The sequence below is a fragment of the Blennius ocellaris genome (genome assembly GCF_963422515.1).
Source record: "Blennius ocellaris genome assembly, chromosome: 21".
In the NCBI taxonomy this organism is placed as follows: Eukaryota; Metazoa; Chordata; class Actinopteri; order Blenniiformes; family Blenniidae; genus Blennius; species Blennius ocellaris.
This window is the reverse complement of record NC_137670.1, coordinates 2,906,179-2,918,346: the sequence shown is the minus strand read 5'-3', so window position 1 is coordinate 2,918,346 and position 12,168 is coordinate 2,906,179. Positions and strand designations below refer to the sequence as shown.

Sequence of the window (12,168 nt, the reverse complement as noted above, 5' to 3'; positions counted from 1 at the left end):
AAATCCTGGGAGGTTTTAGAGAAAGTGAGAAAGTGTTTAGTGTACTTAATTTCCTTTTTTTTTTTTTTTTTTTAATAAAATATGTATTCAGAGCTTCTCTCCTTTCCGCTCTGACGTTTTACTGTAGATTCTCGTTTCTATTCCTGTTTGTGCAGCAAAGATCAACTCCAGGATCTGCAGAAGTGTTGTTTGCATTTTCTCTTATCTGCCACGATCTGTGTTCAGGGATGAGCTGAGTCAAATTCTCATCAGTTGGTTATCGGAGGCAGTTTATCAGATCTGCGTCTGGCAGGAATCGGGTGCTTGTGCTCGACTTAACGTCCTCTTTTCACACAGCAGTCAGTTTATGTGTGCCGCCTTAAGTTTTTTAATTCTTTTCTCTGACCACGGCTGCTGGATGGACGTGCTGTCATGTGAGAAATTGCATTTAATTTAGGGGAATAACAACTTCAACTACAAATAAGCAGATTTTGAGTCCTCTTGTTAGAATTTTTTTTTTGCAGGAGAGCAAATTTACACAAAAGTATTGAGTAAATATATTTTAAATTGAGATAATTAATTAAAAATAATTGTCATATGTTGTGTAAAAACACAACATATTTCCAAGTTGTCTGTTGTGACTATTCCTTATATACCTATATACTAAACTCAATCAGCCAGTTGTTGTTTTTTTTCCGTATTAACCATTAATAACATGAAAACTCACAAGGAAAGAAAGTCCTGGGACAAGGCCTGACCCCCAGAGTGTCCTCCTGCCCCCCCAGGGAGTGTGACACCATGTAAAATATATATAAGTAAAATATATTCAGCTTGTATTCACTCTTCATGTGATTCCCACATGGGGCTAAAGACAAAGATGCAGGTTGTACAATTACAAAACAAGTAAGAACAGTGTTCAGCAACCTTTATGACCAAAAGAGCCGTTTTCGTAATTTTCCACCAATTAAAATGGGTCTAGAGCCAAAACTTGTTAATAATCTGAAATAAAGAAATAAGAAATTTTGCAGGTTACATTCATGAAGTGAAGCTACAATTTAGAAATACTTTATAATTTTTTTTTTTTACCTTTTGTAGCCATTTTTAAAGCTTTTCTTCCTGCTTTTGTCATTTTGTGCATTTTTGACTTCTTCAGCTATTTAACTATTTATAGCCGCCGTGCATTTCCTAACAGTTCGAGCAGTTTTAGCCATATTAGCAATTTTTTCACCTTTTCTTTTCTTTTGCTGGAAAATAAACCTATACTAGGAATTTTAATAATTTTGGTTTCCTTTTTCTTTATTTTAGTTTCAGCTATTTTAGCAATTTTTAGCAATTGCAGCTATCCTGGCTGCTTCAAGTGTTTTAGGCATCAGATTTGACCATTTAAAAAAAATAAAATAAAAATCAGTGTGAAGTGCAGATACGGCTCATAGGACGTCTTCATCTAAAGACTGTGAAAGTCGTGTATTATTCGCCTCCGTTTCTTCTTGACTGTCAAATTAAACTCGGCAGATAATCTTCCTCGATTTCTTGTTAGACTTCAAGGTTTCATGTCTTGGGTATCAAAGCCTGTCAGTGCTGCAATGAGTCAGGTTTACTTTAAGACAGGAGAATTTATCCTAAATCGCGATAAGCGATGTCTTATCAGATTGAAGCGCAGTCGTCACTGGCAGTGACTAAGTGCTGAAGTTGTTTCTGTTGTGGTAAACAAAACCCTCAAATCACTCTTTATCCCCTTTAAGCTATCAGATAGTGACCCACACACACACACGGTGTGTGAGGAGATTATTCCATACGCCTCTCTGTGTAATGCTGGCCTGACATTAATTCATATTGTGAGATTCAGATCAGTTTCGAGCTAACGAGCGAAGAGCAGTCAGCTTGTTGCCATGGTTAAAGGAGCCCCGTCGTCCTTGTTTACGCTGCTGGAAATAGAGAGAGTTGTGCTCCGCCAGAGCGGCTCCTGAGAGAGTCATGACATGCCCCGCATGAAATGGTGTGATTTTATGCACTTCAATTATGCGCCGTGACATGCAATCTAAAAATATAAGCCTCTCAATTAGCCAGCCTGACGCGCCGAGGCCGTGTCACAGCGACTCATTCAGCTTTTGACTGGAGACGAAGATGCACGTGACGCTGCTCAGCAGCGCTTCGACACGTCCGGCGGAGGAACTGGAGGACCTGAAGCACCTGGCAGGCGTCATGACGGGGGTCTGACAGAGATTACAGTGTACGCAGGTCATGAAGTGGGAATAGACAGAGACTGCAACGTGGCCCTAATAACAATGATTACAATAATCAGGTAATTGCCCTCCTCCTCCTCCTCCTCCTCTTCCTCCTCCTCCTCCTCCTCCTCCTCCTCCCATCCTGCAGGGTGAACTTGGCTCTGGCCTACACAGAACTGACGGAGGAGCTGGGCCGCCTCCAGGCACTGAGCGCCAAGCAGATGGAGATCCTGAGGAAAGCCACGCAGGAGCAGGCCAGTCCAGGTGAGCATCTTCCTCCTCCAACATCAGATTATAGAGCATCTTCCTCCTCTAACATCCAGATTATAGAGCATCTTCATCCTCTAACATCCAGATTAAAGCGCATCTTCATCCACTAACATCCAGATTATAGAGCATCTTCATCCTCTAACATCAGATTATAGAGCATCTTCCTCCTCTAATATCCACATTATAGAGCATCTTCCTCCACTAACATCAGATTATAGAGCATCTCCCTCCTCTAACATCAGATTATAGAGCATCTCCCTCCTCTAACATCAGATTATAGAGCATCTTCCTCCACTAACATCAGATTATAGAGCATCTTCCTCCTCTAACATCCAGATTATAGAACATCTTCCTCCACTAACATCCACATTATAGAGCATCTTCCTCCTCTAACATCCAGATTATAGAGCATGTTCCTCGAACATCCACATTATAGAGCATCTTTCACCTCTAAGTTTCAACTGTATTTAAGTAAATGTGATGCATCAAATCAAACCAGTTTATATCGTCTTATATTCAGCATTTACAATGAAAAGCTCTTCTTTGAGAGGTGATTTGTAAAGTAAACGTGAAAATAAATGAACTCTCAGACAGACAGTGTCTCTCTGTGATCTTCACACAGCCGGAAAAGACCCGGTTGTGATTTGTCGCTGCCGTTTTCACACTGAAAAAGTCAATGAAAGCGACATATTGAGACGTAACGTGGAGTGTAAAAGTGTTAAACAGTCGCGACACCTTTTTTTTTTTTCCTCATGCGAACATAAACACAACTAATGTCTGACACGTGTGAGCAACCAGACGGAACCACGCTATAACACCTCTGTTCAAAACGACCAGACAGTGAAGGAATAACTTCACACAAAAAAAACATCACTTTTAACCCTTCATTGGACACGTTTCCACCTCTATACGTTGTCTTCTAAGGTCATGATGGTAAACAGGAAGTCATTCTTTGCCGCATTATTGTTGTGCATATCCATCCAACTTGAGCTGTTTTTAATATAAAAAAACCAAAAAAAGGTCTCGTGTGCAAATAAAATAGAATTAAATATGATAAATGTGTTTATTTACGAAGCTCTGAAAAGCTCAAAAGGCCACGCGTGAGAGTTTAACAAAAAAAAAAAAAGACAATGCACATTTCACCATTTCTTATCACTTCCGTGCTGCTTTGCAAGAAATCTGTTTAAAGAATTGACATTTTGTTAAGACTTTAGAATCTCGAAGTCTGTAAATATCCCTGAATGGTTGTGAATCCATGAATATTAAGGGTTAATTTTCCCTGATCTCATCTCGCAATGTTGGTAACTGAAAATGGCACTTTACCTTAATTAGCTATAAGATTGCGCAACGGCTGCACTTGCCTCTTGGCTATCTTCGACAATAAACAAATATTTTTGCTGCCTGTTAAAGTATTCATGAAGGTGGGAATTAGCGAAGAGCCGCAAAGAATCTCCCCGGGTGTCGCATTGTTGGAACGAGCGCAACACGAGCCGTCCCGTTTGGCTGTTTCCTCTTCAAACACCCCCCCCCCCCCCCCCCCACCCAACACCTCCACCAAACAGCCAGAGACCATGTTTCCTCTTTGTAATGGGAAGTGGAGCTCGAGTGGAAGGCAGACTGACTCATCAACACATCTTTGTGATTACAGGAAACACTACGACTGTTCAGGTTCAGATAAATCTTTTTATGAACACGTCGAACCGCGCCCGGTGTTCCTCTATTAACTGAATATCTCGCTGCAACATCTTGAGCGAAAGGTCTATTGAGCAAAACCTGCAAAGCAATGCCCGGTGACGAAATTGCGCATTATCGCCGTAAATGCCACACGAGATGAGAACGACTGGTAAAGAGCCCGTGGGAGCGGCGGCGAATTTGTTCTGAGAATGTCACTTCAGAGTGGAAGAAAACGGTGGCATTTTCCTCGCCTTGTTCCTGAAATGTTGCCACACAAATTCACGTCGCTGACAGCTCTGGCGCCCAAAAAAAACAACAACAATATAATTATTTATTGTTTCACTACACCGCGAAACGTGTGTGGACAACGGAACAAATGATGGTGACAGGCAGCGTTTAAAGAGAGGGGAAAAAAAGCTGCTGCTGCTGCCAGAGCAGGTTTTCTGCTTCGGTCCTGTGCTAGCGGTTGTTTTTTTTTATTATTATATCCTCTTAAGCAAACAGAGGAAACCTCCTGCAGGTTGTGCAGCACAGCCAAAGGCCTCAACGCTCGAACCTCTTTCGGTTGACGCTCTCTGCAGCCACGCTGCCATTTGAACACTTTAATTTAAAACTCTTTCTAAAAAGTGACAAGTCCAAAAAATACTTATTTTGGGGGTTTATGCATTTTGTGTTTGTCCTTTTCAAATGTTGTTTTTCATTTAGAATGTTGTTATTTAGTTAATTGATTTATTGTAAATTTGGGCTGTGCAGAGGTTTTGCGCAGGTTCTAGCTGATTTAGCCTGGCAAACTTAAAGCCAGTTTATTTTTGCATTTTTTCATAGTTTTCTTTTGCTGTGTTCCGTTCTACATTTTGCTCTTTATTTTTGGGACACTGTAAATGTTTGCATCATTTTAAGAAAAAGTTGAAAATCAGAAAAATTAAAAAAAGAGCTCTATTTTGGGAAAAACGTTTCATCCCTCTCTGTCCACTCCGCCGCCGACCATTCTTGCAACAAAAAGTCTGTGAACCATCCAGAGCCGATACGTCGCTGCCTTCCTGTTAATTACCCTCTGACACTGAGAAGCAAAACTTCCCCTCTTCCTTCCATTCACTGACTCTTCCCACTTTATCTGAGCCGGCAGCCAGTCTGACCCAGCAGGGGGCATTTACAGACACTCACGAGAGAAATATCCTGTTTCGAGCATCAACATTGATGGCGAGTCGGGTTGGCTCCTTGCTGACTCCGTGTCACTGTGGGGAAGTGGATTAATGAAGGGTTGGGGTTCGGGTCTTCCAGCTTGAGGACTGAGACAATCGCCCGTTTGGTCTACACCAGGGGTGCCACACTTTTTCAGCACGCGAGCTACTTATAAAATGACCAAGTCATAGTGATCTATATTTATTTTCAAATATATTGAGGATTCTTTATACGTACAATGTATACTGATGTACCTTGCAAAACCGTATGAGCCAATATTGTGCAACACAACATAATTAACTATGAACTTTTTTTGTAATTACCTGACTTTACTCTGACGACCCTTCTTTGGTATTGCGACGGTCGACTGGCAGACGAAACAAACGCACTTCGAAAATGACATCGTGAAAAAAAGTCCACGTCCCATTCCTCATGAAAGTGATACGTTTTCGTCTTCTCACTTGGTCCGGCTCCCCCACTCGTTTTTGATGACCAACGCTTTCTCGAGTTTAAAAGAAAAAAGCGAGGGCTTCAAATTTGCGCTAACTCGCTGACTAGCTTGTTAGCTTCGCCACACTTAGCGCCGTTGTTTGCGCATGTGCGGTGACCTGAAGGTCAGAAAAATTCAGCCGTCATCTGACGCTGCGTTCGATTGTACTCGTAATTCGGAAAGGTAAATTAGTTTAATTACACCAGCGTCTATTTTTTTTTTCTAATGTCATGCGGTCTACTATTACTACCTTTGCGATCGACTGGTAGATCGCGATCGACGTATTGAGCACCCCTGGTCTAAACCATTGAGAAACCAGAGACGGACACATAGAACAGTGTTTTTCAACCACTGTGCCGCGGCACACTGGTGTTTCCGCGAGATCTAGCCAGGTGTGCCGTGGGAAATGATCCAATTTCACATTTTTTTCTAAAAATCATTTGCTCTCACAGCCGCTGTCAGCTGTGAGAGCAGTGTGTTGCAGAGTATCATGTATAAATACTGTTGGCCACTAGATGGCAGCACAGAACTTTGCCAGTAAAATCGAAACTGACAGACGTCAGTGTGGTTCATCTCCACCTCCTGCTACCATCTTGTATCAAAGTACTGTGTCAGTGACAGTGATGGAGAAGTTTTTGAAAAGGAAGAATGCTAACCAGGATATCAGCTCTTCATCCATCAGGTCCAGGTTTCACACTGAGTGAGCAAAAATAACAATAAAAAAGAAATTGGGAAATACTTTTTTTCTGTATTTATTTGATTCCTGTTGATAAAACTATGATGAGAATGACTTTATATTGTTAACATAGGCTACAGATTTTCACATTTTAACATTTTCGGGTGGTGGTGTGCCTCCAGATTTTTCCAAACAAAAAAGTGTTCCTTGGCTCAAAAGAGGTTGAAAAACACTGACATAGAATAATCAGTACCTGGAACCACAGCAGGCGGACGAACTCGGGAGTGTGAACCATCACAAAGCTCGTAAACCGTTTTTCTTTTCTCTCTTCCTCAGTCCAGCGTCACTCGCCGATCCACCACCAGCGCCACTCTCCGGTATCGCAGCGCCACTCGCCCATCTCCCAGCGCCACTCGCCGGTGCCGCCTCCGCCGCACCACTCCCCGATCCAGCAGCGCCGCTCGCCGGTGCTGCAGCGCCTCTCGCCCGACATGCACCGCCGCTCCCCGCTGCTGGACGTCAACGACGGGCCGGCCTCCTACTCCTGCCGGCCGCCCAGCCAGCACCTGCGAGCCAGCTTCCAGGGTCGCCGCAGCTACTCGGAGGTCGCCGACCCCTCGGCGTACCAGTGCCCCCCCCGCTTCTCCCTGGACCCCGTCGCCACCCTGCCCAAGCCCCGGCCCTACATCGACGGCTACGCCAAGCAGCAGCAGCACATGACGTCGCCCCACGGCGGCCTGCAGCACAGGGGCTCCCCGTCCCCCCACCAGGGGGGCGTGGGGGGGGACGGCGGTCACGGGGAGAGCTCCAGGCGTCACTCCAGGGAGATGCCGTTCCCCCTCTCGGAGATGGCCCACCTTCACTTTGAGCCGCCGCCCCCCTCCACCCCGGCGCCGCAGCCCCCGCAGTCCTCCGAGGACGAGGAGGAGTGGAACTGCCCGCACCCCATCAGCCCCCCCCGGACGCTGGGCGTGCTCTCGGCCGCCGTGCCCGGCGGCATCCTGAGGGGTCCGGCCTCCTGCTCGGCGTTCCCCATCCCCCAGCGCTCCAACACCCTGACCTGCCACCCCCAGCCCGGGTACATGTCGGCCGAGCACGCCCAGTCCTGGCCCTCCATCAACGTGAGTCCGCCACTTGTTTGCCACGACGTTTCACAATCATCTCGAGGTCGCGCTCTTTAGTTCCCTTAATAGATTTTGGGGTTGTTTTTTTTTTTTTTTTCGTCTAAGCAGAAGTTTGATATCCATCTCGTGACTCTGCAAGTAATACAGATGGAGTTAAGATATGTTGAGCATTACAACATCTCTGGAACGGAACATTTCTTCATTCATTACGACAAATTCAACAATGACTCTCAATGGGTCCCTGTTTTACACTCTTCTTTCTTATACCTTCTTCTTTTTGCTGTTATTCGCTTCACTTTTTAAGGTTTGAAGGTTGTTTTCTTTTAGCCAACATTCAGTCAAAGGTAACCTTATGAACATAAAGCACGACTGCTAAACAATGCAGAGTTTTAATAATGATAATCACCGATATAAGTAAAACCAAAGCTGGTATTCACTTTAATCAAAATGTACTTAAATAAATACAATACAGTCACTCCAGGGCACTTTTTTACCAATATCGGTACAGAAAAGCTTCAGATTATGTGTCAAGAGAAAGTAGATAGTCATATTTCATATTACACCGTTTAAAAGGCAAACAAAAGATGCTCATTACTTATTCGTGATAAGCATGTATAATAGATTCATAAAGCTGTAACTGCATCAACAGTCACAGCCAAAATAACCCTTACCAACCAGAGAGAGATAAAACTATAAATCTAACTATAAATCCCAAAACAGACATATGTTTTATCAGAAGTATCAGTGATCACTAATATGGGCACATTAAATAAACTTCCCCTTTTTTACCCAGCATTTTTTCTTCCATTGTTCACAAAAACCAGATTAAACAAGACGGAATGCAAAGAAATATTGCGCAATCTTGTCCGACGTTTAATAGTTGGGCGAGGGCTGTTTTCTATTCCAACATGACTCTGCCAGCGCACAAAGAAAGTCTTAAAGACGTGACTTGATGGGGGGGTTTGTGTGTGTGAGAACTCCTCGTCCTTCACAGAAACGCTGAACGCCTCTGAGGTGAACTGCAACATAATTCCTCCGATGTCAGAGCCTGACCTTCGAAATGCTTTGCAAAAGGCGAAAAATATGTAAAGTAAATAGTAGATTTTTTGCACACAGCTGAAAAAAAATGTTCCACTAAATTCAGCTTGTGTGAACATTAATGGCGTCTGCAGTGATGAATATTGAATCGGGGCCTGTATACTGACAGTATATGGTCATATATTAATGTACAGTGTCTGAATGGGCTTGCTTTAATTACTGCGCCTGTTCTTCCCGTGTCTGCAAAGGTAAATCCACCTCAAAACACCTGCCAGCTCAAGTACTATATTTGTGTGACTTTGAAGACTTTATGCAGGATGTGAGCGAATCAGAAACTGAAAGTCCTGCAGACAAAGAAGAGAAACTCATTTCTTTACATGGATTCCAATTTTATTCTTCGAGCAGAGCCAAACCTTGATTTTAACAGTTGTTGGATCCAAAAAAAAAACAACACTTTTACATTCATTGGGCTTTGAGAGTGGAGAAGAAAACCGGACACCGATCTCTTCTCAGAAAACAAAACGAGTCCATTTCCCTGGACGGTGACTCGTCCTGCTGTCAGTGTCGTTATTCTGCTTTTCACTAGAACCCGATGAAGCTTCCCCGCTTGGATTCACAACCGCTTCATTTATTCCGTGTCTGTTGTGTAAGTCTGAAGTGATCGCTTACCGAGCGCTGGTGTAATTTTACCACCTCCCACAGTCTGACTAATACTATCCAGTGAAGTGAGTAATCAGGACGACGCGATTCCTCATTAATGCAGATTTGAATATCTTAGTACGGTCCCTGCAGTGGGAGTGGTTGAAGCTACTTAAACCAGTGAAATGTGAGAAAACAAATAAATGCAATTCAAAATGGAAGTGAAACGGACCAGAATCTACCAGAATCCGCAGGGGGAAATGAAAAATGTAGGATCCAGTTGTAGATGTACATCTTTTATATGTTGTCACAAGCCTTCTGAGGGAAATTCCTCGGTACACTCATACAAACGTTTAAATTTGCTGATCGCCATCTTGGATATCCCAGAAGCTCTTGACAGCAGCTTTCCCAAGATGAGGTCCGTTAGAAAAAAAACATGAGCAGAGTTTGACAGCTACAAATTCTGGTTTGTTTGTAAACATATTGCCTGTGTTGTTATTGATTTTTTTTTTCCTTTTGCATTTACTGCATCAATTTTTTTTCCTCAATATTGTGCATGCTTGTGTGTGTTCATGTGCGTTCCCACTGTTTGGGGAACTTACGAGTCAACGTGGGGACTCACGTTACCATGGAGACGGAACGTTGAAGTGAAGAAAGTGTATTAAGTTGGTTGAAGGTTTCCACGTCGACGCTAACCGGCCTGTTTCCGTTCCCGCAGCTCTGGATGGAGACGGAGGAGAGCGACATGAGGAGCTGCCCCCTCTGCCAGCTGATATTCCCCGTCGGTTACCCGGACGACGCCCTCATCAAGCACATCGACTCCCACCTGGAAAACAGCAAGATATGATCGCCGTGGCAACGGGCTTGGCGGTCAACAGGCCCGGGATGCAGACGAGGCGGGCCGCGAGTTCAGGGCGCCGACGCCGTTAGCCCAGGGATGCAAAATGGCGGGATGGGGTTTTGTTTTTTTTATTTTGTTGTTGTTGTTTTTAATTGAACACGGGTCCGTCTTGGATTTGTGAGTGTACATGCAGAGGGAGGCGAACCCGCCCGCACGGTCGCTTTTCTTTCGTTCTGAGTGTCGTTTCGCAGTTTGAGGCAGTTTCGGGTGTCGTGTTTTGTTTTACGCTTCGCAGTTCGTTGCCGACGCTCGGATGGCGACGCGGCGCGAGAGGCTCGCCGGCACGTTCAGGGCGCTCGGCGCCAAAACATTTTTTTATAGTTTCAGTGAATAAATAATCAGGGAGATCTGAGGCGACTATTTTCACAACTTGGCTTTAAACACACCGGCCAGGATTTCCTTTATTTTTCTTTCTTTTTTTTTTTAATACCTCACACTTGCAAATGCAGCATATTCTGCAGTTGCATCCTGTGCAGTTAGCGCCAAGGACAAGAACACACAGGTCTATTTAGGCGAGCAGATATTTCACGCGGCGGCAGCCCGAAGAAGAATTTTATGACTCACTTTGCATTTAAGTTCAGAAAGAAAGTATAAAACATTCCAGTCTCACTTGTTACCTGCTGATATTTACTCCCGACGGGCAGGAGACAACGCGGTTTTGACGTTGCCCTGCAGGGCGGGGCACTGATGTTGCTTACCTTCGACAGGAGGAATATACTTTTATGCTTGCGGCCTGTGATTTAAACAAAATTAAAAAAAATAAAATAAAAAAATATCCTAGCACTTTAAGTTAGCATAACCTAGGCAACGTATCCGTTTTCAGTCCCCATATATATTTTACTCTTTATATTGTATCTGTAAGGCAAAAGAATATATATGAAGATATATTTTTGCAGATGTTAAAGCACCACATGTCTCATGTTGGTGACCAGTTCCTCCCATGTGCTTGCACACTGCTACATGTACAGAAACTGTAAATATATAAATATATATAGAAAAGAGAGTCGAGGTTCAAAGTCCCGCCGAACGGGATTCTTTTATGTTACAAAGACTTTAAAAAAATAAAAATAAAATAAAAAAAATAGATCAAGTGGGATTCTCCCTGGTCTTCCTTAAGATCTGATCAGTTTGATGTCACGACTGCCCAGACCACCCAACAAAAAAAAAAAAAAAAGAAAAGAAAAGGGGGAAACGCAGCGTGAGACGAAGCGTCGGGCTCCTCCACTGTGTTTCTGTCCCGGAGCTCTGATATCAAAACATCTCCAGTCAGCGGCGAGATCTCTGCAGGGTTCAAGCAAAAAGACGATTGCTTTTCTTTTGATACTCTGGTTTTAATTTCTATCTTCAGCCAATCTCCAGCTGTGGGACTTGAACTTTTTTTTTTTTTTTTTTGAGAAAAAGAAAAAGAAGAAAAAAAAAAAAGAAATATGAAACAAAGTTACAGTGATGTCAGCTGAATCCCAAGCTTTCAAGTCACATGAGTTAGCTTTTGAAGCCACACATACATTTAAACTGGTTTGAAGTCACAGAAGAGGGGAAATGTGGCAGATTAGAGCTAAACGGGGGTCGCCATGGTGACGCGAGGAGCTTTTCACGTTGGAGCCGAGTTTTAATGGGATAATTCTGACTTATTGCTGCTTTTCAGACGGTTTCCATTCTGGTTTTATTGCCTCTGATTACAGTTCGTTCAGCAGGTTTACAGATGAGGAAGAAAGAAACACAAAGTCAAATCAAATCCAGAAGGTTCTTATCCGACTTTGCTGCAGCGAAAGGAAAATAAAAACCCACAGAAAATGAGTAAATACGTTTATTTCACCATCAAGATAATTTAGATTTGTTTCCCCATCATATGAAAAAAAAAAATTCAAGGAATAATCAAACAAAAATAAATTCAAAAGACAAAAGCTTCAAACATCGGAATCACTGACTCATTATATAAGAATCATTTTTACATTTTTTATTAATTAATT

General features: G+C 43.3%; 1 protein-coding gene across 1 annotated transcript in view; it reads left to right on the top strand.

Annotated features, from left to right (window-relative positions):
• Positions 1–10,144, top strand: part of tbkbp1 (TBK1 binding protein 1) — a gene marked incomplete at both ends in the record, with an annotated part of 32,786 nt that extends 22,642 nt beyond the window's left edge. Inside the window, 3 exons of the mRNA XM_080517395.1 lie at positions 2,353–2,468; positions 6,833–7,617; positions 10,016–10,144. Of these exons, the coding sequence (XP_080373521.1) occupies positions 2,353–2,468; positions 6,833–7,617; positions 10,016–10,144 (1,030 nt within the window). The remainder of the gene's footprint in view (positions 1–2,352; positions 2,469–6,832; positions 7,618–10,015) is intronic.
• Positions 10,145–12,168: the final 2,024 nt, after the last annotated feature.